This window comes from Saccopteryx leptura, chromosome 3, assembly GCF_036850995.1.
Source record: "Saccopteryx leptura isolate mSacLep1 chromosome 3, mSacLep1_pri_phased_curated, whole genome shotgun sequence".
Taxonomy (NCBI): domain Eukaryota; kingdom Metazoa; phylum Chordata; class Mammalia; order Chiroptera; family Emballonuridae; genus Saccopteryx; species Saccopteryx leptura.
The window spans coordinates 212,769,869-212,797,538 of NC_089505.1; the positions used below are offsets into that span (position 1 = coordinate 212,769,869).

General features: G+C 44.3%; 2 protein-coding genes across 6 annotated transcripts in view; both read left to right on the forward strand.

Annotated features, from left to right (window-relative positions):
* Positions 1-7,523: 7,523 nt before the first annotated feature.
* On the forward strand, positions 7,524-7,691 carry CTXND2 (cortexin domain containing 2). The gene has a single exon (XM_066372294.1). The coding sequence runs from the start codon at positions 7,524-7,526 to the stop codon at positions 7,689-7,691; it is 168 nt and encodes a 55-aa protein (XP_066228391.1).
* An 11,479-nt stretch (positions 7,692-19,170) lies between these two features.
* The window catches only part of SETDB1 (SET domain bifurcated histone lysine methyltransferase 1), a 38,053-nt gene continuing 29,553 nt past the window's right edge, over positions 19,171-27,670 (forward strand). For 2 of the 5 annotated variants that reach the window (XM_066377401.1, XM_066377406.1), the window contains exons 1-3: positions 19,205-19,344; positions 23,996-24,263; positions 24,967-25,118. In XM_066377401.1, the coding sequence (XP_066233498.1) occupies positions 24,007-24,263; positions 24,967-25,118 (409 nt within the window). In that variant the 5' untranslated portion in view covers positions 19,205-19,344; positions 23,996-24,006. The other 3 variants (XM_066377405.1, XM_066377402.1, XM_066377403.1) reach the window with 3 other exon arrangements.

The window sequence follows — 27,670 nt, forward strand, 5'->3', positions numbered from 1 at the left end:
CAACAGAGCGACGCCCCGGAGGGGCAGAGCATCGCCCCCTGGTGGGCAGAGCGTCGCCCCCTGGTGGGCGTGCCGGGTGGATTCCGGTCGGGCACATGCGGGAATCTGTCTGACTGTCTCTCCTCGTTTCCAGCTTCAGAAAAAAAAAAAAATCTGAAGACAGTGGGAAGCTAATGAAGATTTTAATCAGAGGACTGTGAAATATAACATAAATTAAGCCATTTCAAAATGGAGTCAGAGCGGCCATTCCAGAGGAACCACCTTCCATGTCTTACTCCTTAAACATTTTTAATATTTAAACTGGTCAAAATAACCTTTAGACTGGACCTAATGTAGCATTGTATCCCAAAAACTACAAAGCTAACAGGAAAGCAGACATTTCAGCTTGACTGAAAGTTAAAGGCATTCTTTAGAATCAGCACCACCAAGTTTAGCTAAAGAATAACTTAGCTTATTTGCACCTAAAGAAATTCCTTCCTTCTGTGCATGTAATTATTCCCTTTCTCATAAAAGCCCCTTGCCTTCACCCCTTAATGGAAACACTATTTGGGTTTGAACTGAATCTGTGCTTCCCTGATAGCTATTCTTTTAGATCTCAAATACTTGCTGCCTGTCACTTTTGCCTTTTATTTATTTTTATTTTTTTAAATACTTTATTTATTCATTTTAGAGAGGAGAGAGAAGGGGGAGGAGCAGGAAGTATCAACTCCTATATGTGCCTTGACCAGGCAAGCCCAGGGGTTTTTTTGTTTTGTTTTGTTTTTTTCATTTTTATTTATTTATTTTCTGAAGCTGGAAACGGGGAGGCAGTCAGACAGATTCCCGCATGCACCAGACCGGGATCCACCCGGCATGCCCACCTGGGGGTGATGCTCTGTCCCTCTGGGGCATCGCTCTGTTGCATCCAGAGCCATTCTAGTGCCTGAGGCAGAGGCAACAGAGCTATCCTCAGCGCCCAGGCCATCTTTGCTCCAATGGAGCCTCGGCTGCGGGAGGGGAAGAGAGAGACAGAGAGGAAGGAGAGCAGGAGGGGTGGAGAAGCAGATGGGTGATTCTCCTGTGTGCCCTGGCCGGGAATCGAACCCGGGACTCCTGCACGCCGGGCCAATGCTCTACCGCTGAGCCAACCGGCCAGGGCCAAGCCCAGGGTTTTGAACAGGCAACCTCAGCATTCCAGGTTGATGCATTATCCATTGCGCCACCACAGGTCCGGCTGCCTTTTATTTTTAGGTTAACAAGACTGATCAATTCATGTTGAATTGTGGTTTGAAGGGGGGAAAAAAGTATTTTCAGGAAATCAGAGAGTGTTTGCAGGAGTCTAGCTAGCATTTGATGGCCTAGAGTACAGTGCTGGCCAAAGGCATAAAAAGAAGGAAATTGATTTGAGAGATATTTTGGAAGTAGGCCCAAAAGGGTATTAATAGATGTAGGAAGTGAGAAGCAACTGAAATGTGGAACACGATAATACACTTGACCCTGTTTGGAAAGAATGCTTTAGAAAGGATAAGGCACAAGTGACCTATTAAGTCATTTTTCAAAACAAGTATCTTGTCATTTTCTCTCTCCAGGCTTGCATGATAGGGCTGTTTTTCTCATTATGTGCTCTTCATGATTTCCTCAGAAATTCCCTCATGAAGGTGATCTAACTTCAAATCTGTCAGAATCAATGTCCTGAATCCAAGTTCATGTCCAGGCACGTTCTATTAAGGTAACTTCATCCCAGCAGGAAGCTCATGCCCCCAGGCTGGTCCCTATCTGTAGGGTCCATATCAGGACTTGGTGGGGGCAGAATATCCTCTTTGATCAATTTAATCTTAATTCTGCCTTTTTCTCTGTTGTCATAGGCTGCTTTAGCCAAGGTCTTTTCTTCCTTTTTTTTTTTTTTTTTTTTTTTTTTGACTATTTTTGAAATTTTTTAATTTTTATTTATTCATTTTAGAGAGGAGAGAGAGGGAGAGAGAGAGACAGAGAGAGGAGAGAGAGACAGGGGGGAGGAGCTGGAAGCATCAACTCCCATATGTGCCTTGACCAGGCAAGCCCAGGGTTTTGAACCGGCGACCTCAGCATTTCCAGGTCGACACTATATCCACTGCGCCACCACAGGTCAGGCCTCTTCCTTTTTTTTTTTTAAGACTACTTATTCATTAGAGGGGGAGAAAGAGGGAGAGAGAGAGAGAAAAAGAGGAAGAGAGAGAGAGAGAGGGAGAGGGGAGAGAGAGAGAGAGAGAGAGAGAGAGAAGGAGGGAGGAGCAGGAAGCATCAACTCCCATATGTGCCTTGACCAGGCAAGCCCAGGGTTTTGAACTGGCGACCTCAGCGTTCCAGGTCGACCCTTTATCCACTGCGCCACCACAGGTCAGGTTCTTCCTTTCCTTTTTAAAAACTTTATTTTATTATGGTAAGAACACTTAACATAGGCTCTACCCTCTTAAAATTTTTTTTTTGGGGGGGTTGTATTTTTCTGAAGCTGGAAACGGGGAGAGACAGTCAGACAGACTCCCGCATGCACCCCCCGACCAGGATCCACCCGGCACGCCCACCAGGGGCGACGCTCTGCCCACCAGGGGGCGATGCTCTGCCCCTCCAGGGCGTCACTCTGCCACGACCAGAGCCACTCTAGCGCCTGGGGCAGAGGCCAAGGAGCCATCCCCAGCGCCCGGGCCATCTTTGCTCCAATGGAGCCTTGGCTGCGGGAGGGGAAGAGAGAGACAGAGGAAGGAGGGGTTGGGGGTGGAGAAGCAAATGGGCGCTTCTCCTATGTGCCCTGGCCGGGAATCGAACTCGGGTCCCCCGCACGCCAGGCTGACGCTCTACCGCTGAGCCAACTGGCCAGGGCCTTTAAGTGTACAATATATTATAATTGACTGTAGGTACAATGTCATACAGGAAATCTCTAGAGCTTATTCAATCTTGCTTTCCTGGAACTTTATACCTTGTTCATTAGTAACTTTTTTGTGTTTTTTTTTAGCGAGAGAGACAGAGAGAGAGAGACAGGAAGGAGCAACCATCTGTTTCTCTTCCTTTCCCTCCTCCCTTTTTCTCCCTCTTTTTTCCCGCAGCCATAGGCTTGATTGGTTCATCCCTGACCCCAGGTGCTGAGGATAGCTTGGTTGGTCCTAGTGCATCAGCCTCAGGTGCTAAAAGTAGCTTGGTACTCAAGCATCAGGCCCAGATGGGTTGCTGGGTGGATCCTGGTCAGAGCACATGTGGGAGTCTGCCTCACTATCTCCCTTACTTTCACAAAAAAAAAAAAAAAAAAAAGTTGCATGAAGTATAATTTATCTTTTTTTTCTTTTCTTTTCTTTTTCTTTACAGGGACAGAGAGAGAGTTAGAGAGAGGGATAGATAGGGACAGACAGGAATGGAGAAAGATGAGAAGCATCAATCATCAGTTTTTCATTGCGATACCTTAGTTGTTCATTGATTACTTTCTCATATGTGCCTTGACCGTGGGCCTTCAGCAGACCTAGTAACCCCTTGCTTGAGCCAGTGACCTTGGGTCTAAGCTGGTGAGCTTTTTTTATTTTGCTCAAGCCAGATGAGCCCGCGCTCAAGCTGGCAACCTCGGGGTCTCAAACCTGGGTCCTTGGCATCCCAGTCCAACACTCTATCCACTGCGCCACCGCCTGGTCAGACATCTTTTTTTTCTTTTGTACTTTTTTGTTTGGGGGTTTTTTGTTTGTTTTTTTGTTTGTTTGTTTTTTACAGGAACAGAGAGAGAGTCAGATAGAGGGATAGATAGGGACAGACAGACAGGAATGGAGAGAGATGAGAAGCATCAATCATCAGTTTTTCGGCCCTGGCCGGTTGGCTCAGCGGTAGAGTGTCGGCCTGGCGTGCGGGGGACCCGGGTTCGATTCCTGGCCAGGGCACATAGGAGAAGCGCCCATTTGCTTCTCCACCCCCCCCCCTCCTCTCTGTTTCTCTCTTCCCCTCCCGCAGCCAAGGCTCCATTGGAGCAAAGATGGCCCGGGCGCTGGGGATGGCTCCTTGCCCTCTGCCCCAGGCGCTAGAGTGGCTCTGGTAGTGGCAGAGCGACGCCCCGGAGGGGCAGAGCATCGCCCCCTGGTGGGCAGAGCACCGCCCCTGGTGGGCATGCCGGGTGGATCCCGGTCGGGCGCATGCGGGAGTCTGTCTGACTCTCTCTCCCCGTTTCCAGCTTCAGAAAAAAAAAAAAAAAAAAATTATCAGTTTTTCATTGTGACACCTTAGTTGTTCATTGATTGCTTTCTCATATGTGCCATGTCCGTGGGCCTTCAGCAGACTGAGTAACCCCCCGCTCGAGCCAGTGACCTTGGATCCATGCTAGTGAGCTTTTTGCTCAAGCCAGATGAGCCCGTGCTCAAGCTGGCAACCCTGGGGTCTCGAACCTGGGTCCTTCTGCATCTCAATTCAACGCTCTATCCACCTCGCCACCACCTGGTCAGGCATCTTTTGTGCTTTTAATGTTGTATCTAAAAATTCTTTTTCAAATCAAAGGTTGTGAAGATTTACTCATTTATGTTTTTCTAAGAGTTTTATAGTTCTAGTTCTCACATTTAGGTCGTTGATTTATTTCAAGTCAATTTTTATATGTTGTGTGAAATAAGGGCCAACTTCTTTTTTTTTTTTTTTTTTTTTTTTTTTTGGTGCTGGCCGGTTGGCTCAATGGTAGAGTGTTGGCCCAGCATGTGAATGTCCCAGGTTTGATTCCTTGTCAGAGCACACAGGAGAAGTGCTCATCTGCTTCTCCACCCCCTCCCTCTCTCACTTCTCTCTCTCTCTCTCTCTCTCTTCTCCTTTTGCAGCCATGGCTCAGTTGGAGCGAGATGGCCCTGGGCAACGAGTATGGCTCCATCGCCTCTGCTTCAGGTGCTAAGAAGAGCTTGGTTGCTGAGCAATGGGGCAACGCACTAGATGGACAGAGCATCACCCCCTAGTGGGCTTGCCAGGTGGATCCCAGTTGGGGTGCATGAGGGATTCTGTCTCTACCTCCCCTCTTCTGAATAAACAAAAAATTAACATTAAAAAATTATTTTTATTCATTTTAGAGAGGGGAGAGAGAGGAAGAAAGAGAGAGAGAAGCAGGGAGGAACAGGAAGCATCAATTCCCATATGTGCCTTGACCAGGCAAGCCTGGGTTTTGAACTAGTGACCTCAGTGTTCCAGATTGACATTTTATCCACTGCACCACCACAGGTCAGGACAACTTCATTCTTATGCATAAAACTATTCAATTGTCCTTATACCCTTTTTTTCCTTCTTCATTAAATGATGTTAGCACCCTTGTCAAAAATCAGTTGAAAATAGATATGTAAGTTCATTTCTAGAATAACAATTCTATTCCATTGACCTTTATGTTTATCTTAAGTACCACTGTGTCTTATTTTTAAATTTTTAAATTAAATTAAACTAAAATTTTTTGAGAGACAGGGAGAGGGAGAGGAAGGAGAAAGATGAGAAGCATCCACTCATAGTTGTAGCACTTTAGTTGCTCATTGATTGCTTCCCATATATGCCTTGACCTGGGGGTTCAAGTTGGGCCAGTGACCCCTTGCTCAAGCCAGTGACCTTGGGCTTCAAGGCAGCGACCCCTGGGCTCAAGCCAGCAACCATAGGGTCATGTTGATGACCCCATGCTCAAGTCAGTGACCCCACACTCAAGCTGGTGAGCCCGTGCTCAAGCTGGCAACTTCAGATTTTGAACCTGGGACCTCAGCATCCCAGGTCAATGCTCTATCCACTGCACCACCACTGGTCAGGTTTACTCTATCTTAATAAAGTAATAACTGTAACTTTGGTGGGATAAGTTTTTTTTCCAATGTTTTTTTTATTATTGATTGATTTTAGATAGTCAAAGAAAGGCGGGAGAGAGAGAGAGACAGAGAGAGGCATTCTTTTGTTGTTCCACTTAACTGTGTCTTCAATAGTCACTTCTAAGTGACTATTGTGTGCCTGGGATCAAATGCACAACCTTGATGTTTCTGGAATACACTCTAACCAATTGAGCTAAGGGGCCAGAGCCTGTTGTTGTTGTTTAGAGAAGAAGGCAGGGAAAGAGAGACAGGGAGACAGAAACATCAAGCTATTCCTATATGTGCCCTGACCAGGATGGAACAGGTTACCTCTGTGCTTCCAGGTGATGCTTAATCAACCGAGCTAGCTGGCCAGGGCTTGGAATAAGTTTTAATAACTAAAATTGATTACTTCTGGAGTGTACCTGATTTTTCATTTAGAGATGGGAATGACAGCACAGTTAAGCAACAAGATCAGAAAAAACAAAACAGGACCTGGCTGGTAGCTCAGTGAATAGAGCATTGGCCCAGCATACGGAAGTCTCACATTTGATTCCCAGTCAGAGCACACAGGAAAAGTGACTATCTGCTTCTCTCCCCCTTCATCTCCCCTTCTCCCTCTTTCTTCTCCTTCTGTAGCCAGTGGCTCAAATGATTCAAGCACCTCAGCCCTGGGTGTTGAGGATAGCTCCTTGGAGCCTTTAACTCAGGTGCAAAAAATAGCTCAGTATGGCTCCAGATGGGCAGAGCATTGACCCCAGGTGGGGGTTGCTGGGTGAACCCCAGGAGTCTGTTTATCTCCCCTACTTTCATTTAATAAAACCATTTTATGTTCATACCCAGTATATTAAGACTGCATAACAAATTACTTATAACAAGTAGTACTTTAAGAATTTGAAAGGAAGAGAAGGATTTGGACTTAACACAGAATAGGGACATTCAAGACACATTTTCTTAGGTCTTACAGGGCAGGGGGCCCCAGCTGATTTCTGAGTTAAACATATTTGTTCATGTTTTTCCTTGGAGAAATTCTCCAGATATTGTATGCTTTTATGTGTGTGCTTATCTTGAAAGTCACCTATACTAACTTTGCCAGTTTTATAAACACTTCTTCAATGAATCTTGCTGATTTTTTTTTTTTTTTTTTTTGCAAACCCTCTTTGGTTTCCACATAGTGTTACTAAGAAAATACATATAGCCTGACCAGGCGGTGGTGCAGCGGATGGAGCGTTGGACTGGCACACAGAGGACCCAGGTTCGAAATCCTGAAGTCGCCCATTTGAGTGTGGGCTCATCTGGCTTGAGCGTGTGTTCACTAGCTTGAACACGGGGTCGCTGGCTTGAGTGTGAGATCATAGACATGACCTCATGGTCACTGGCTTAAGCCCAAAGGTTGCTGGCTTGAAGCCCAGGTTGCTGGCTTGAGCAAAGGGTCCCTCGCTCTGCTGTAGCCCCCAAGTCAAGGCACTTATGAGAAAGCAATCAATGAACAACTAAGGTGCCACAACAAAGAATTGATGCTTCTCGTCTCTCTCCCTTCTTGTCTTTCTGACCCTATATGTCCCTTTCTCTAACTCTCTCTCTTTGTTAAAAAAAAAAAAAGAAAGAAAGAAAAAAGAAAGAAATACATACATACATACACGTGAAAACCAATAAACTTGTTATATCCTCTCTTGTCTAGGAATATGACAAATCAGAAGATATTTCTGAGGAGGTAGCTACAGCTAGACAGTCAAGAGGTGTGTTCCCATGGATGATCCAAGCCTGTCCAGCAGTGTTGATGTAGACAAAGGCTTTGCCATTGCCTTTGTTGTTTTTCTGTTTCTTTTCCTAATAGTGATGATTTTTCGGTGTGGCAAGTTGGTGAAGAATCCTTATAAGGCCAGTTTTACAACCACAGAACCATGTCTGAGCTGAATTATGAAAAGTCCTGATAGACTCCCTCTCACAGGAGATTTGAAATCTTTTATATGGACAGTTATGATCCAGGATTTATGTTATTTTACCTACCTATTTCTCAGCCTCCTCAATTTTGTATTTCACAATAGGTACATAAGGATGACTTAGGAGTAATAAAAAGGATGAAACACAAGCCAGTTTTCATTGTTCCTGTTCAGGAAAAAGGTTAAAAATGTAGGACAGAGACAGGATGAATGAATTGATTAATCCATTCAGGCTGGCTAGATCAGAGGTAAAGCTGCCTGATGTGTAGAGGTCCCAGGTTCGATTCCCGACCAGGGCACACAGGAGAAGTGCCCATCTGCTTCTCCACCCTTCCCCCTCTTCTTTACCTTTTTTTTTATTTTTTTATTTTTTTATTTTTCTGAAGTTGGAAACGGGGAGGCAGTCAGACAGACTTCCGCATGCGCCCGACCGGGATCCACCCGGCATGCCCACCAGGGGGTGATGCTCTGCCCATCTGGGGTGTTGCTCTATTGCAACCAGAGCCATTCTAGCACCTGACGCAGAGGCCAGAGAGCCATCCTCAGCGCCCAGGCCAACTTTGCTGCAATGGAGCCTCGGCTGCAGGAGGGGAAGAGAGAGACAGAGAGGAAGGAGAGGGGGAGGGGTGGAGAAGCAGATGGGCGCCTCTCCTGTGTGCCCTGGCCAGGAATCGAACCCGGGACTCCTGCATGCCAGGCCGACGCTCTACCACTGAGCTAACCGGCCAGGGCCCTCTTCTTAATCTTTTTTTTTAACGTTTTATTTTTTCTTTTTCTTTTTTTTTTTTTTTTCATTTTTCTGAAGCTGGAAACGGGGAGAGACAGTCAGATAGACTCCCGCATGCGCCCGACCGGGATCCACCCGGCACGCCCACCAGGGGGCGATGCTCTGCCCATCCTGGGCGTCGCCATATTGTGACCAGAGCCACTCTAGCGCCTGAGGCAGAGGCCACAGAGCCATCCCCAGCGCCCGGGCCATCTTTGCTCCAATGGAGCCTTGGCTGCGGGAGGGGAAGAGAGAGACAGAGAGGAAAGCGCGGCGGAGGGGTGGAGAAGCAAATGGGCACTTCTCCTATGTGCCCTGGCCAGGAATCGAACCCGGGTCCTCCGCACGCTAGGCCGACGCTCTACCGCTGAGCCAACCGGCCAGGGCTACGTTTTTTTTTTTCTTTTTTCTGAAGCTGGAAACAGGGAGATACAGTCAGACAGACTCCCGCATGCACCCGACCGGGATCCACCCGGCATGCCCACCATGGGGCGATGCTCTGCCCACCAGGGGGCGATGCTCTGCCCATTCTGGGCGTCGCCATGTTGCGACCAGAGCCACTCTAGCGCCTGAGGCAGAGGCCACAGAGCCATCCCCAGCGCCCGGGCCATGTTTGCTCCAATGGAGCCTTGGCTGCGGGAGGGGAAGAAAGAGACAGAGAGGAAAGCGCAGAGGAGGGGTGGAGAAGCAAATGGGCACTTCTCCTGTGTGCCCTGGCCGGGAATCGAACTCGGGTCCTCCACACGCTAGGCCGATGCTCTACCGCTGAGCCAACCGGCCAGGGCTTCTCTTCTTAATCTTTATCTCTCTTTTCCCCTCCTGCAGCCCAGCCTAGTCTCCATTGGAGCAAAGTTGGCCCAGGCACTGACAATGGCTCCATGGCCTCCGCCTCAGGCACTATAATGGCTCTGGTTGCAACACAGCAACACCCTGGATGGGCAGAGCATCACCCCTGATGGGCATGCCAGGTGGATCCCGGTCAGGCGCATGCAGGTGTCTATCTCTCTGCCTCCCCACTTCTCATTTCAGAAAAATACAAAAATAAAAAATAAACAAAAATAAGGCTACAGTTGGCCCTGGCTGATTGGCTCAGTAGATGGGGCATCAGCCCAGTGTATGGATGTCCCAGGTTTGATCCCTGGTCAGGGCACACAGGAGAAACAATCATCTGTTTCTCTTCCCCTCAGTCTCCCCCTTCTCTCTTTCTTCTCCTCCTGTAGCCAGTGGCTTGATTGGTTTGAGCTTGGCCCTGGGTGCTGAGGACAGCTCCGTTGGAGTAGATCAGCTTCAGGCACTAAAAATAGCTCTGTACTTGAGCATCAACTCTAGACAGTGGTTGCTTGTGGATCTTAGTCAGGGTGCAGGTGGAAGTTTGTCTCACTATCTCCCCTCCTCGCACTTTAAATAAATAAATAAGTAAAAAATAAAATAAAATAAGGTGATGGATGCCAATGATAAATCTAATAAAGGATTATTATCCAAAATTTATAAAGAACTCCATGGCACACACACACACACAAATTTAGAAATGGTCAAAGGGCCTGACAGACACTTTTCCAAAGAGGACATATAGATCACCAATGGACATATGAAAAGATGCTAATCAAGGTCACTAATTATCAGAAAAATACAAATTAAAACAACAATGAGATGTCACTTCATACCTGTCAGAATGGCTATCATCAATAAATAAACAAAAAGTGCTGGTGAGGATGTGGAGAAAAGGGAACCTCCATGCACTATTGGTGAGATTGCAGACTGGTGCAGCCACTGTGAGAAATAGTATGAAGGGTCCGCAAAAAAACTAAAAATGAAACTATCTTATTACCCAGAAATTCCACTTCTGGGTATTTATCCAAAGAAACCCAAAACAGTAATTTGATAAGAAATATGCACCCCTATGTTCATTGCAGCATTATTTACAACAACCAAGATAGTGAAGCAGCCCAAGTTACCCACCAATAGACAAGTGGATATAGAAGCTGTGGTACATATATAGAATGGAATATTACTCAGCCATAAAAAAGAATGAAATCTAACCACTTGTGACAACATAGATGGACCTAGGAGGTATTACACTCAGTGAAATAAGCCAGACAAAGGGCCTGACCTGAGGTGGTGCAATGGTAAAGTATGACCTGGAATACCAAGGTCGCCAGTTCAAAATCCTGGGTCAAAGCACATATAAAATACAACTACTATGACTTGATGCTTCTGCTTCTTCCCATTCTTTCTTTCTCTCTCTCTCTCTCTCTCTCTTCCCTCTCTCTCTCTCCTCTGTGTAAAAATTAATAAATAAAACAAAAATAAGCCAGATAAAGAAAGACAAGTGCCATATGATTGCACTTATATGTGAAATCTGAAGAACTAAATAAATGAACAAACAAAACAGTAACAGTCTTACAGATGCAGAAAACAAACTGATGGTTGTCAGAGGAGAGGTAGGTTATGGGGTTGGGTGGAAAAGGTGAGGCAATTAAGAAGTATCAATTGGTAGTTATAAAATAGTTACAGGATGTAAAGTATAGTATAGGGAATATAGTAAAAATAAATAAATAATAAGGCCATGGGTCTCAATTTTCCAGTATGTAATACCTTTTTTTTTTTTTTTAGATTTTTTTTTTTTCTGAAGCTGGAAACGGGGAGGCAGTCAGACAGACTCCCGCATGCGCCCGACCGGGATCCACCCAGCATGCCCACCAGGGGGCGATGCTCTGCCCATCCGGGGCATCGCTCTGTCGGGACCAGAGCCACTCTAGCGCCTGGGGCTGAGGCCAAGGAGCCATCCCCAGCACCCGGGCCATCTTTTGCTTCAATGGAGCCTCGGCTGCAGGAGAGGAAGAGAGAGACAGAGAGGAAGGAGAGGGGGAGGGATGGAGAAGCAGATGAGCACCTCTCCTGTGTGCCCTGGCCGGGAATCAAACCCGGGACTTCTGCACGCCAGGCCGACGCTCTACCACCGAGCCAACCGGCCAGGGTCCAGTATGTAATATCTTTAAGATAAAAGAGTTGGCCATTATTTTATGGTGTAATGTAATATAATATCATGATGTTTGGTAAGGCACACCTAAAACTAAAGCCCTTCTAGAGGTGGTCCTAGGAGGTCTCTTTAGTTATACAAATGTAAGGGCAGCAGAAACAAATTGTAACTATGGTAAGAGTCTAACAGAACCTATTTCTTGTGTGAGGTTTTATAAAAATCATGGCTTTGGCCTGGCCTGGGTTGGTGAAGTGGATAAAATGTTGACCTGAAATGCTGAGGTCGCTGGTTTGAAACTCCAGGTTTGCCTGGTCAAGGCACATATGACAAGCAACAACATACTATAGATTGACACTTCTCGCTCCCCCCAACCCCATTTCTCTCTCTTCCTTCTCTCTCTAAAAATAAATAAAATCTTTTAAAAAAAAAAGATAAACTCATCCTGGATTATCCAAGTGAAATCCAATATTAAGTATCTTTATAAATAAAAGACAAAAGAGGAGAAAACATAGAAAGACAGAGGAAAAGACCATGTGATGATAGAGGCAGAAAGTGTAGTCATCCAAACACAACTAAAGAACCCTTGTCTGGAACCAATAAAGCTGGAAGAGTCAAGGAAGATTCTCCCCAGAGGCTTTAGGGGAAGTGCAGCCCTGCCAACATCTTGATTTTGGACTTCTAGTCTCCAGAGCTGTAAGAGAATAAATTTCTGTTTTTTATAGCCACCTAGTTTACGGTAATTGTTACAGCAGTCACAGGAAACTAATATATGATACATGATGATGATGATGATGATGATAAAAATGCAAAAAATTCCTAAACACTGCCTTATTTCCCAATCCTTTCTTCTGGAGGTAATTGCTGTTAAGGTAGTTTGTTTTTGCATTTATGTATATCTTTCCAGACATTTTATTTTTAATGTAATATGTGTGAATAAACTATCTATTTTCATGTTTCAGAGTTCAAAAAGTATAAAATGGTGTATTGTGAAAGCCTTCATATCAACTCTTCTCCCACACTCTTCCATTTTCCCCCTTCAGCAACAACCAGTGTTAATTTTTGTCTCCTTCCAGTGTTATTTTATGTATATGTAAGAAAACAATGTATATATTTCTGTCATCATTTACAAAACAACAGGGTATTAAATATACAGGGTTACAACAGTCTCGACATATGACATTTCGAGTTTACAACACTCCCTCCCATAAAAACTTCAAAAAATTAAAATGTGGGCCTGACCTATGGTGCTGCAGTGGCTAAAGTGTTGACCAGAAATGCTGAGGTCATCAGTTGGAAACCCTGGGCTTGCCTAGTCAGGGCACATATGGGAGTTGATGCTTCCTGCTCCTCTCTCTCTCTCTCTCTCTCTCTCTCTCTCTCTCTCTCTCTCTCCTCTCTAAAATGCATAAATAAGGCCCCGGCCAGTTGGCTCAGCAGTAGAGCGTCAGCCCAGCATGTGCAAGTCCCGAGTTCAATTCCCAGCCAGGGCACACAGGAGAAGTGTGCATCTGCTTCTCCACCCTTCCCTTCTCCTTTTTCTCTTTCTCTCTTCCCCTCCCACAGTCAAGGCTCCACTGGAGCAAAGTTGGCCCCAGGCGCTGAGGACAGCTCCATGGCCTCTGCCTCAGGTGTTAGAATGGCTGCAGTTGCAACAGAACAATGGCCCAGATGGGCAGAGCATCAAGCCCCTAGTGGGCATGCCAGGTGGATCCCATTCGAGTGCATGCAGGAGTATGTTTCTCTGCCTCCCTGCTTCTCACTTCAGAAAACTACAAAAAAATTAAAATAAATAAATAAATAAATAAATAAAATCAATAGATAATGTTGGCCCTGGCTGGTTGCTTCTCCACCTCTCTCTCTCTCTCTCTCTCTCTCTCTCTCTCTTTCTCTCTCTCTCTCCTTCTCTCCCACAGCCAAGGCTCAGTTGTTTCAAGTTGGCCCCTGGGGCTGAATATGGCTCCATGGCCTCACTTCAGGCACTAAAATATCTCAGTTGCAGAGCAACAGCCCCAGATGGGCAAAGCATCCCTTCATATGGGGCTTGCTAGGGCGCATGTGGGAGTCTGCCTCCCTGCCTCCCTGCCTCTTACTTAAGAAAAATTTAAAAATAAATATTTTTTAAAAAAAGAATAAATAAGCCCAGGTCTGTGAGCCTCCAATAAACGGAAATGACTCTCTTGGTAGAGCATCGGCCCGAAGCGCAGATGTTGCCGGTCTGATCCTGGGTCAGGGCACATACAGCAACGGGTTGATGTTCCTGTCTCCCCCCCCCCCTTCTCTTTCTCTTTCTCTCTTCCTCTCTGACTAAAATCAATAAATAAAAATTAAAAAATAAAAACACAGGAATGGCCCAATGCTTTCCGGCTCCACAGTTCCTCTACCGTCTGCCCGAATTCAGTGTGAACCTGCCTGGCTTCAACCACCGGCATTACAACCCCTTAGGGTTGTCATTAGTGGATAGTTTCAACTCAACCACTGAGTTGGTTCAGACAGGAGCCCACTTTAGAGGCTGGGGAGAGGTCATGAAAAAGACCTACATCCCTCCTCTGGGCCTCAGTTTCTCCATCTGTACAGTGGGCTGAGGACAGCATTCCATACTCGACAAGGGCTCCTCCAGGACAGCAGGCTACAGCTGAGGGGTGGGCATCCCATGCTTTAAGGATCTCATTGCCAAATTCATTCTCAGGGGACTTCTTGCCATCCAGCCTTCTAGCCCCCTCCACCTCGGACGAAGCCCCCTTTGTTCCCAGGTCCCAGAGACGAACACCTGCTGCCGTGGAAAGAGTTCCTACAGCTTTTGGAGACAGACTCCAGTTCAAGTCCTGGCCACTGGCTCTCTGAGAAAAAAAAAAAAAAAGAATAAATAATGTCTTAAAAAATGGAGGCATGAGTGTTTTTGGCTTATGCCATTAGTGTCATACTTGCAGACTATGTGGGTGAACTAGTTTGGTCGTGCATTGCGGAAGAATATGTAGTAACACATATGAGTGGGGAGTTGGCATCCCCCAGTACACTTACCTACACCATTTGAGCTGTTAAAAGCACAAATGTTCCCTTTGTGTTGCTCTGTTTGGCAACTTTTTGGCCCATATGGCTCCTTAATAAAAATCAGTTCTCAAATGGTAGTGCTTCGAAGAAGAGGAAAGCCATTACTATGAAGTGAAATTAGACATTGTAAAGAGATCAGAAAAAGGAAAATCAGCAGTGAACATCAGCCACATGCTGGGCTTTAACCTCTCCAGTGCAGCAACAATTTATGAAGACCGTATCCTAGAGCGTGTAAAGGGATCAGCCCCTATGTAATCGACTGTTGCCTATGGGCTGTAAAAGTGCAGTGGTATTAGGTGGAAGGTAAACCACCTTGACATTAGGGTTAAAGTCACTCAAGTGGGCAGGGTGACCAGGGGGAAATACCCAGCAATAACACCTTAAAAGGTAGACCCTTGCTAACACAGTAATCTTTCACTGCTGGCACAAAATGGCTGGAAAACACTTTTTGTCCCTTTTTTCTATTAATATAGTACAGTGTATAGTACAGTATATTTATATTCTTTTCTATTTCTGTGGCTTAGTTGTGTTTTATATTCTACGACTAGGTTATGATTTTACAACTGTGTTAGGATAGGTAAGTGACTTAGGCTAGGGTGTGTTTTAAGTTACACCAAAATTCAGGTTACATCACTGGAATGGAAATGTGTTGTAACCCGAGGACCCCCTATAATGTCCTGCACCTGCTTTTCTTGTTTAATAATGTGTCTTGAATATCTCTCCATATCTATGCACAAAGAGCTTCCTTAATCTTTTTTTTTTTTTACAGAGACAGAGAGTGAGTCAGAGAGAGGGATAGACAGGGACAGACAGACAGGAACAGAGAGAGATGAGAAGCATCAATCATTAGTTTGTCGTTGCGCGTTGCAACACCTTAGTTGTTCATTGATTGCTTTCTCATATGTGCCTTGACCGTGGGCCTTCAGCAGACTGAGTAATCCCTTGCTGAAGCCAGCGACCTTGGGTTCACGCTGGTGGGCTTTTTGCTCAAACCAGATGAGCCCGCGCTCAAGCTGGTGACCTTGGGGTCTCGAACCTGGGTCTTCCGCATCCTAGTCTGATGCTCTATCCACTGCGCCACCGCCCGGTCAGGCTCCTTAATCTTTTTTAAAAAGCACTACTGAAGAGTATTCTATTGCTTGAGTGTGCCATAATTTGTTTAATCAACCCCTGCTAATAAAAATTTACATTGTGCCTGACCAGGGCACAATAACTTTTAAAATATTTTATTGATTGATTTGAGAAAGAGAGAGAGAGAAAGGGGTAGGGGGAGGAACAGGAAGCATCAACTCATAGTAGTAGTTTCTCATATGTGCCTTGACTGGGCAAGCATGGAGTTTTTAGATCCAGTGACCTCAGCATTCCAGGTCAATGCCCCATCCACTGCACCACCACAGGTTAGGCAGTAATTCTTAATATTTAATAATGTGAGTCATTGCCCTGGCTGGATTGCTCCGTTGGCTGGAGCATCATCCCAATAAACAAGGGTTGTGGCCCGGTCAGGGCACATACAGGAACAGATAAATATTTCTGTCTCTCTACCTTCCTCTGTTTCTCCAAAATTAATAAATAAAAAATAAATTTTAAAAAAATGTGAGTGCCTGACCAGGCAGTGGTGCAGTGGGCTTAAGTGCGGGCTCACCAGCTTGAGCGCAGGGTCGCTGGCTTGAGCATGGGATCATAGACATAACCCCATGGTCACTGGGTTGAGCCTAACTTTGCTGACTGGAGCAAGGGCTTACTGGAACTGTCCCCCACCCCGGTCAAAGCATGTATGAGAAAGCAATGAACAACTAAAGTAGTGCCACAACTCTGAGCTGATGCTTCTCTGTCTTGCTAAAAAAAAAAAAAAGAACCACAAACTGTAAGACAACATTGCCTGGCCCTGACACTTTTAGCTCTGTGCTTTGGATAATTTAATTCTGCACCTCAATTGTCTCATCCAGTAAGAGACAATAATAGTTCCTACCTCATAGGATTATTGTGAGAATTAAATTAATAACTGTAAGTGCCTAGAACAGTGCCTGGTTTATAGTAAACACTCAATAAATATTGTGTGTATATGTGCTTTATAGGAATTTTATGTCCAAAATTTAAACTCAGATTGGAATACCATGAGAGATGAATTTGGAATATGCCGAATTTCAAATATCTAGACAAGCCCTTCTCTGTACTTTAATTCCCGATGTCTTAACAATTGAATATAAGCACTTAGAATGATTCCAGAAAACTGGTGGGCAAGAGAAATGAGCACAGGTGAAATATGGTCAGCAGGAAAGAATTTCAAAGAATTTGATAATCCTGGGTGCTTGGTCCTGGTTTCCAGTCTTACATAGCAGGTTGTGGTTTACACAGCACATTTTTTAAGTGAAGTCAGGTCAGTGTAAAGATTGCTGAACTAATTAAAGCAATAATGAGATAATATTGTAGTCTATGTTGCTAATTCAACAAATACACCTGGTTCTTCCTGTTTCCGGACATGGAGACCTGACTGTTCTTCCTGACCCCCTTGTGGTTGGGTGGGGCCCTATGACTCACTAAGGAGAATGAGCTTTAATTGAAAGTATCCTTCATTGGGGAGAGAGGGCATGGGGGTGGGGGGTCCAAGGGGAATAAGGGGGAAGGGAGATATATTCGGTGGGACACTTGGATCTATGTAAACACAACTAAACAAACAAACGAAAAACCCACAAAAATAAAAAAAAGTATCCTGAGTCTTTTTTTTTTTTTCTGGACAGAGAGATCAGAGAGAGGGACAGATAGGGACAGATAGATAGGGACAGACAGACAAGAAAAAGGAGAAATGAGAAGCATCAATTCTTTGTTGTGGCACCTTAGTTGTTCATTTATTGCTTTCTCATATGTGCCTTGATGGGGGGGCGCTACAGCAGATCAAGTGACCTTTTGCTCAAGCCAGTGACCTTGGGGTCATGTCTATGATCCCACGCTCAAGCCAGCATCCCCATGCTCAATCTGGTGAGCCCATGCTTAAGTCGGATGAGCCGGCGGCTCAAGCCAGTAACCTTGGGGTTTCAAACCTGGGTCCTCTGCGTCCCAGTCTGACGTTCAATCCACTGCACCACCATCTGGTCAGGCCTGAGTCACTTTAATTGCCAATGTGACACCCTCTATCTTTCTCTTTCTGTCATGATGACTCATTAGCCTGGGTTCCTGAGTAGCTATCATGAGCAGAACTCCACTGCCAACTTTCCAAAGATGATTATGCAGTGTAAACAACAAATATACAATTTTATGTTTTAAGCTTTTGGAGTAGCTGTAAGGTATTTTCTTCCGAGGAAGAAAGAAGGACTTGCCACCAACTTTGGACAAGCAAAAGCTTTATTTTAGAGCGCTCCCGGGCGAGGTTCACTGGTCTGTAAGACAGGGGCCAGGGAAGTTGCGCAGCTTCTACCGCTAGGGGAGTAATTTATAGCGTTGGTAGGGTGGTGGTGGGGGGTGAAATTTCATTGGCTGATAGACAGTTGTTCTTTTTCAAAATGCTCCTGGGCTGTTTCTTTTGGCTGGCATGGGTGTGAGTGGTTAGTCATGTGACTTTCCCCATTGCCAACCAACCTCACAGTAGCCTATCCTGATTTGGATACTATTTTAACACATATCAAATTCTTCCAAGTTAAATAGACATTTAACATCCAGTCCTAATGAAGGTATGGGGCAATAAATACTTCCAAAGATTTGTTAGTGGGAGTAAAAATTGTTTCAACTTTTAAAATTTTTCCCATTGATTTGAAAAAGAGAGGAAGAAAGGGGGAGGGGAGGAGGTAGAAGCAGAGAGAGATAGAGGGAGAGAGAGAACAATCAATTGGTCATCCCACTTAGTTGTTCCATTTTAGTTGTGCATTCATTGGTTGCTTCTAGTGGTGTCCTGACCAGGGTCTGTGACCTTGGTGCACTGGGCAATGTTCTATCCACTGAGCTACCTCACCAGGGCCTCAACTTTGTGAAAAGCGATTTGACAACAGATTCTATTAAAATGAAAAAAAAGTACTTTTGTTCCCCTCAGATTCCATTTTGGGAAATCTCTTCCACAGAAATAAAAGTATTACTTCAAAGGATGTTACTGTTTATTGTTGCATTATTTGTAGTGGCTAAAAGCTGAAAATAATCTAAATTTCTAAATAAGGTTTAGCCAAAGTATGAAGTACTATGCAACCGTCAATAAGACAAATTGTATCTTTGTTATTGACTTCAAGGGATGCCCAACACACCCTCCAAAAAATCCATATGCATGACCTTGTACTTACAAGCCTATAAAAACTAAGCTGTTTTTTCTTAAAGGAGCAGGGGTGGTAAGTGATGGGGGAGCAGAGAATATTATGTTTTTCTCATTATATCTTGCTATTCTTCGCCTTGTTACAATTCATAAGACTTATGTAATTAAACTCAAGTAAAAGTGAGAAAAAAATTTAAACCTGAGAGTGTCAACTGCGTTCAGTAACCGGCCTCCAATCGGGGATGAAGAGAAGCTTCAGTAACATTGAAAGCCACTCCTACTTTACCCTGCCAATAGCTTCTCACATTTACCCTGGAAGGCTCTCTTTGACGCATGCGCACTTGACCGAGTTTTTTTCTAGCCTCTGAGGGGCGCTCTGCAATTTTTTGGGTTTGACCCCAGCAGGCTACCGTCGTAAGGACCGGAACGGCACCTGAGGTTTGCTTCCGGGTATTTCTTTTGCTTCCCATTCCCTCCCTCACTCTTATTCCCCTCCCCCTACTCCCTTTTCCCTTTTCGTTTTCTTCCAAAGAGGCTGACTCCTGAGTTGTGAGTCTGGGGTCTGGTTGGTGAGAAGTGCTGTTGTAGCTGCAGGTTGGGAGGTGAGGGGAATTAACTGAGGTAATTGGAGACCAAGGGCTTGTCTGAAATGTTTTGTTTGTAAGAGGAGGTTGGACAAGGGTGGGAAGGAAGTTTTCCCCGTGAGACGAGCGGGGCGGGGTTGAGCTGGGCTTGCAGGAGCTGGGGCAGGGGGCGCTTCTCTAAAATGGGTAACACGGTGTGGGGGGAAGGAAAATGGAGGTGTTGAGAACTGGCACTGGGGTCGCATGGCCTTCTGGCTTCAATTTACTTGAACCGTTTGATGAAAAGAGCAGCTGTAATTGGATTGTAGGTTTCAGGTAGCCACATTTTATTCCCAGGTTGATTTTTGGAGAAACCTCTTTGCAGCAGGCTTTTGTGTGCTTAAGTATTACACACTTTATTTTTTTTTTAATGTTTATTTTATTTATTTTATTTTTTTGTATTTTTCTGAAGCTGGAAATGGGGAGAGACAGTCAGACAGACTCCCGCATGCGCCCAGCCGGGATCCACCCGGCACGCCCACCAGGGGTGACGCTCTGCCCACCAGGGGGCGATGCTCTGCAGCGACCAGAGCCACTCTAATGCCTGGGGCAGAGGCCAAGGAGCCATCCTCAGCGCCTGGGCCATCTTTGCTCCAATGGAGCCTTGGCTGCGGGAGGGGAAAAGAGAGACAGAGAGGAAGGGGGGGGTGGAGAAGCAAATGGGCGCTTCTCCTATGTGCCCTGGCCGGGAATCGAACCCAGGTCCCCCGCACGCCAGGCTGACGCTCTACCGCTGAGCCAACCGGCCAGGGCTTTAATGTTTATTTTATTGATTTTAGAGAGAGAGGAAAGGAGAGAGACAGACGACAGGAACATTGATCTGTTCCTGTATGTGCCCTGACCGGGGATCGAACTGACAACCTCTGTGCTTCAGCATGATGCTCTAGCCAAACGAGCTATCCGGTCAGGGCGTATTACACACTTCTTAAAAAATAAATTTCCACATGGAAGCAAGGTAATGAAGGGGGACAAATAAAGAGAAAACAGTTAACTACAGAGTGGCACCTTTCAAGGTGGAGGTATTTATTCATACTAGGCAACAGCATTCAGAGGTTTATCTAACTAGTTTTAAGGAACACAGGTCACAGAAATACAGGCATGCCTCCTTTTATTGTGCTTCACAGGTATTATGTACTAGAAAGCCCGCGGTCATACGAAATGACCACTGTTCTAGATATTATAAATTGTAATTAAAATGATTTGTGCAAAGGTGTCTGCTAATTCAAACTGAATTACCCAGGGCAGGCGGCGAGGACACCCCTTTGCTTACTGCCCCACGGGGTTTCCCCCTTCTACTTGCTTAATTGCTTAAAGTAGAGTGCAATGAAGGAAACCACTGGCAGTACATTTCTTAAGAGCCACTGCTAGCTCAATAAATAAAGGTGATTTAAATAATAAAATGTTAATTCACATGTCAAAGATCTCTTTGTACACAACATTTCTTGTGTAGATCTTTCCATCATTTTTAAGCTTGCCTTGCAGAGGACCATCAATTATTTTTAATTTTACGTCCATTCTTTTACGAACTCTTGAACAGGCAACATAAAGTTGACCGTGTCCAAATGCAGGCTCAGGTAAAAAAATGCCAACACGCTTAAGCATTTGTCCCTGAGACTTATTGATGGTCATAGCAAAGGCAAGTTTTACAGGAAGTTGTCTATGTCTCAATTGAAACGGCAACCCTGTTTGAGATGGAGCCAAATCAATTCTTGGAATGACATGTATTTCACCTTTAGAGGAGCCAGTCAAAGACTTAGCTATTATGACATTATTTTTCAATTGGAGAACCTCTAGTCTTGTACCGTTGCAAAGACCCCTTCTGGTGTTAAGATTTCTTAACAGCATAATAATTGCTACAATCTTTAACCTCAATTTGTGAGGTGGCATGCCAGAAGGCGGGACTATTTGAATGCCATGGCAACTTCACCCCATTGGCTAGTACAGTTACGTAAGCAACCAATAAGCTATCGGCGACAAACAGACACATAAGCCGCGTATAATAAAGATTTTACATGCTGAAGGCAGAGATCCTCTACCAGTATAAATATTATTCATTTTATTGCAGTACTCTCTTTATGAAGGCGGTTGGGAAGCCCAATCCACATAACTGTATCCTCCTCAGTAAATTGGTTCTCTTCAGTTTCCTAAAACATTATTTCCAGTGGCTCCTTGTCTCTATTAGATGCGGTTTAAGTGTCTGTTTGTCGCCGATAGCTTATTGGTTGCTTGCGTAACTACTAGCCAATGGGGTGAAGTTGCCATGGCTGAATGCAAATTGAGCGGGTCAGGGGGAAGGTGAACATTTGTTTGCATTGGCAATCATCGGCTTTTGAAACAATTTAAGGCTGAACGCAAATTGAGCGTGTCAGGGGGAAGGTGAACATTTGTTTGCATTGGCAATCATCTGTTTTACATAAAAACTACGTCTTAACGGAATTTCTTTTAAGAATGCCTCTAGAAAATACAGCACTGAAGAGGAGAGAAAAGGAGCTAAAGCTACACAAAAACGGCTTTCTCGACAAAAAGAAACCACTGAGCAGAGAAAGACAAGGCTTGCTTCAGTCGCAGAGCAAATGCATCTTTCTCGGCAAAATGAGACTGATGAGCATAGAGAAACAAGGCTAGCCTCAGATGCAAGACAAAAAAGGCTGTCTCGACAAAATGAGTCCCTTGAACAAAGGCAGGAGAGAAATGCAAAAAAACGACAGAGTAATGCTGACTGAAATGCAAAAAGGATTAAAACAGTTTCAAACGGAAAACTAAGCAAAGGGGCATCCTCGCTGCCTGCCCTGGGTAATTCAGTTTGAATTAGCAGACACCTTTGCACAAATCATTTTAATTACAATTTATAATATCTAGAACAGCGGTCATTTCGTATGACCGCTGGGCTTTCTAGTTGCATTATATGCCCTCTAAAACTTACATCTTCAATTCTATATAGTCTAGTGGTTCTTAAAGTGTGCACCAGGGTGCACCGGTGTGCCCTAGAAGATTTCCAGGTGCACCCTGTGGTATTCTAAAGAAATATGTGCCTGTTGGGGACCAAAAATCCAAAAGGGTTTTTGGGGGACAGAATTGGCTGTAAGCTGACAGTCTGCCCAACTCCCCACCGCACTTACCTGATTAGGTTGCAAAAGGCTGTTAAGCTGTGGTGCTGGATTGTTTACACCAGTGGTCCCCAACCTTTTTTAGGCCACGGACCAGTTTAATGTCAGAAAATATTTTCACGGACCGGCCTTTAGGGTGGGACGGATAAATGTATCACGTGACTGAGACAAGCGTCAAGAGTGAGTCTTAGACGGATGTAACAGAGGGAATCTGGTCGTTTTAAAAAATAAAACATCGTTCAGACTTAAATATAAATAAAACGGAAATAATGTAAGTTATTTATTCTTTCTTTGCGAACTGGTACCAAATGGCCCACGGACCGGTACTGGTCCGCGGCCCAGGGGTTGGGGACCACTGGCTTACACTACCCCCCATGTTCCCCAGAAAGACTGGAGGCAAGTTTCTTCTATCCTTTGTTTGGTGTCAAGTTAAGATGGTATGTATGGGCCCTGGCCAGTTGGCTCAGCGGTAGAGCGTCGGCCTGGCGTGCGGGGGACCCGGGTTCAATTCCCAGCCAGGGCACATAGGAGAAGCGCCCATTTGCTTCTCCACCCCTCCCCCTCCTTCCTCTCTGTCTCTTCCCCTCCCGCAGCCAAGGCTCCATTGGAGCAAAGATGGCCCAGGCGCTGGGGATGGCTCCTTGGCCTCTGCCCCAGGCGCTAGAGTAGCTCTGGTCTCCGCAGAGCGACGGGGCAGAGCGTTGCCCCTGGTGGGCGTGCCGGGTGGATCCCGGTCGGGCGCATGCGGGAGTCTGTCTGACTGTTCTCTCCCTGTTTCCAGCTTCAGAAAAATACAAAAAAAAAAAAAAGATGGTATGTATGGTGGGGGTTTTCTGCACTCGACACAGTTAAGAGTAAAAAGAGAGGAATTCTTCAATGTATTGACAAGGAAATGAGAGTTTGCCTTTCAAATATATGCCCAAACATTGAAGAAATCGCTAGATCACATTAGGCTCATGTTTCTCATAAACACAAGAATAAAAAAACTTAACACATTCGCTCCAGGACCTGCTGAATTTACTAAATCTTAGTAAGAATGTATCTATATATATAAAAAGATAACTTTTCTGTCGTTTTTTGATTTTTTAACCCCTCTTTTTTACAAATTCTAAAAAGCATAACTTAAAAAATATAACATAAAAATGTTTTTTAATGTCAGAATAAATTTAATTTTGTTGTATTTATTTTGTTTAATTACCATAGAGCATGCTTGGACTTTATATTTTTTTCTTTAATATTTGACTTAATTATTATAACATATTTCTCAAATTTTTATATAGTGCACCTACAATTATTTGTAGGATTTTAAATGCTCCCCGACTTCAAAATTTGAGAATCACTGCTATAGTCTTATAGTATGAGAACTATACATTTTAGCATCATATACTGGAGAATAGGGAGAGGGAATATAAAATCAAACAACTATATTTGAATAAGAAGGAGTAGGAATGAGTTTTATTAGGGGACTGAAATTCTCTATTGTAATGACTCCAAAGGTAATTTTAGTTTTTTGTTCCATGTAGAGGATAACAGCATGTCCTCCCCTGGGTGCCTTGGTTTGGACACAGCAACCACTGCAGTGGAATCTGAAGAGATTGCAGAGCTGCAACAAGCTGTAGTTGAGGAGCTCGGTATCTCCATGGAGGAACTTCGGCAGTTCATTGATGAAGAACTGGAAAAGATGGACTGTATACAGCAACGCAAGAAGCAGCTGGCAGAGTTGGAGACATGGGTAATACAGAAGGAATCCGAGGTGGCCCATGTTGATCAGCTCTTTGATGATGCATCCAGGTGAGGACTACATGGGAAGTAAGAGGAAATCTCTTCATTGGCAGACATTTTAAATGTATAATTCATCATGACATTATGGCAAGCACTTTATAGTTTACATGGTGCAGCGCTGTAGACCTTATTCTTCCTCAAATGTTAAAAGTCTACTATCTTACCTCACAACCACCCGTATATAGAATATTTGTGTATTTGAGCCTCATCCTAATATATGATCAGCAGTAGGGAGTCCAGGTCTTGAGTCCCTTCTCCTTCTTCCTCTTGAACTATACTTTAGAAGAATTGCTTTGTTTTCTTGATAGAATTGTCTAGGTGTAGTGAGGATTATAAAGAGTTACTGTGTGATGTAACCATGGAGCATTAATAAGCTCCTAGAACCCTGAATCTATTTCTAACCCCCCAGAATATTTGTTTCTGGTGCCCTGTTGTCACTTAGAAAACATTTTCAAATAGCAACAGGGTAAATGATAAGGTGCGGTTGAAAGGACCATACTTTGGCCTTATTTTGGATTTTCAAGAAACTAGTCTGGAAACCACTTTTTAAACATTTTTCTATGGGAAAAGCATTCTAAGTTCTAAACGGAAACACTTGGAATATGGCTGTTTATAAATTGAAGGCAGCTTGTACTTAAATATATTAAATTCTAATAGCTCCTACACCACCTCCTTCTGGCTTTGACATTTTCTACATGTGTTCCAACATTAGGGCAGTGACTAATTGTGAGTCTTTGGTGAAGGACTTTTACTCCAAACTGGGACTACAGTACCGGGATAGTAGCTCTGAGGATGAAGCTTCCCGACCTACAGAAATAATTGAGATTCCTGATGAAGATGATGATGTTCTCAGTATTGATTCAGGTAAGACAGGAAGCTGTAGAGAGGAAAGTCTCAGGATTGAAATTGAAACACTGGAAGATGAGCAAATAGAAGATAAAAGAAGAGAGGAGAGACCATTGTCATTAACTCCATATTCTAAACCAGGGGTCTCAAACTCAACTCAGCATGTGGGCCGCAGAGCAAGATCACAGCTGTTCGGCGGGCCGCACTAGGTCTACAAAAGGCAACTGTTACGCAACACTTTTCTCACTGCAGTTGAAAACAAAAAAAAAATCAGTACAACAAGCACAATCGTACATGCAGTTTACTCAGTGTCACAAAACGACCAGAAACTAGTTCGCATCACAACTGCTGTTAACTAAGCTAATATCTAGCTAGGATGCTAGAGAAATGAAAAATACAAGTAGGCCCCTAGGCTTACTTAATTTTATCCAAAACATTTTGGACTTCGTGGATTAGTCTGCGGGCCACACAAAATTGTTCGGTGGGCCGCATGCAGCCCACGGGCCGCGAGTTTAAGACCCCTGTTCTAAACTGTTAGATTTGTCTGGTATAGGCAAAAATAGAACATTGTTAGTATCATAGATGTCATCCAATTTTCTAATTGAATTTTCCTCCTTTGTCATTCTATGAAACCTTTATCTTGAATTCTCTTGCTTTTCTTTATAGGTGGCATTAGCACCTGTGTATTTATCTCAAAATAGATTGTTTGGTTTTGTTTGACAGGTATTTTGTTTGTTTTTGTTTTTGCAAGAGACAGAGAAAGAGACTAGGGACAGACAGACAGGAGGGAGAGAGATAAGAAGCATCAACTCATAGTTGCAGCGCTTTAGTTGTTCACGGATTGCTTTCTCATATGCGCCTTGACCAGGGGGCTCCAGCTAATCCAGTGACCCCTTCTTCAAACCAATGACCTTGGGGGTTTCAAATCTGTATTCTCAGAGTCCCAGGCTGATGTTTTATTCACTGTGCCACTACCAGGTCAGGCATTGGGGTTTTTGTTTGTTTGTTTTATTCAGTGAGAGAAGGGAAGGCAGAGACAGACTCCTGCATGCAGCCCAAGATTGGACAAGCCCAGTAGGGGCTGATGCTCTGCCCATCTGGGGTGTTGCTCTGTTGCTCAGCAACCAAGCTCTTCTTAGCACCTGAGGCAGAGGCTCTGGAGGCTCAGCACCCATGGCCAACTCGCTCCAATCGAGCCATGGCTGCAGGATGGGGAGGGAAAGAAAGAGAAAGAGAGAAACAAGAGGGAGAGTGGTGGAGAAGCAGATGGGTGGTTCTCCTGTGTTCCCTGACAGGGAATTGAACCCAGGTCCATACACCAGGCCAACTGGCCAGGGGTGGTGACAGTTTTTTGAAGGTATAATTTACATACTATAAAATTCACCCACTGTAAGTATACAGTTTGAGTTTTAGTAAATTTATACAATACTTCAGTCTTTACCACAATCCAGTTTTAGAATAACATCACCCCAAAAAGTTCCCTCGTGCTGTTTGCTCTTATCTTCACTGCACCCAACCCCTGGGCCCCACTGATCTGCTTTTTAGCTATTAAGTTTTGCCTTTTTTAGAGATTTTCTGTAAATAGAATCACAATAGCCTGACCAGGTGGTGGCGCAGTGGATAGAGCATCAGACTGGGATGCGGAAGGAACCAGGTTCGAGACCCCGAGGTCGCCAGCTTGAGCGCGGGCTCATCTGGCTTGAGCAAAGAGCTCACCAGCTTGGACCCAAGGTTGCTGGCTCCAGCAGGGGGTTACCCGGTCTGCTGAAGGCCCATGGTCAAGGCACATGTGAGAAAGCAATCAATGAACAACTAAGAAGTCGCAACGCGCAACGAGAAACTGATGATTGATGCTTCTCATCTCTCTCCGTTCCTGTCTGTCTGTCCCTGTCTATCTCTGCCTCTGTAAAAAAATAAAAATTAAAAAAAAAAAATCACAATATATCTTCTTTTGTGTCTGGCTTCTGTGGCTTAACGTAATGTTTTTGAAGTTCTTCCATGACTTGTTGCATGTAACGGTAGTTCTTTTTTTGTTGAGTAGTACTCCATTGTATGGTTATATCATATTTTTATTCATTTCTCAATTGATAACATTTAGGTTGTTTATAGTTTGGGACTATTAGGAGTAATACTGCTATGAACATTGGTGTGTAAGTCTTTGTGTGGATGTTAAGTTTCAAGTCTCTTGGACATTCTACCCAATGGTGAACTTTTGTTAGGTTTTATGGTAGGTGTATGTCTTGAGTTTTTAAGAAACTGCCATGCTCTTTACCAAAATGGTTATGCCACTTTCTATTCCCACTAGCAAAGTGTGGGGATTCTAGTTTCTCTACATCTTTGTCAATGCTTGTTATAGTCAGTTTCTTATTTTAGCCATTCTAGTGGGTGTGGTGGTATTAACATTATGATCATAGTTTGAATATCCCTAACGACATTGAGCATCTTTTCACATACTCGTTTTCCATTTATGTATGTTCTTTGGGGAATTTTTGCTTTTTAAAAAAAATGGGTGTTTTTTTTTAATTGATTTACAAGACAACATCCTTTCGTTGCAATTCATTTATCAGCTA

What these genes read in the sequence shown, in the direction of transcription:
- CTXND2 (XM_066372294.1), top strand. Translation starts at nt 7,524, where the DNA reads ATGGATGATCCAAGCCTGTCCAGCAGTGTTGATGTAGACAAAGGCTTT.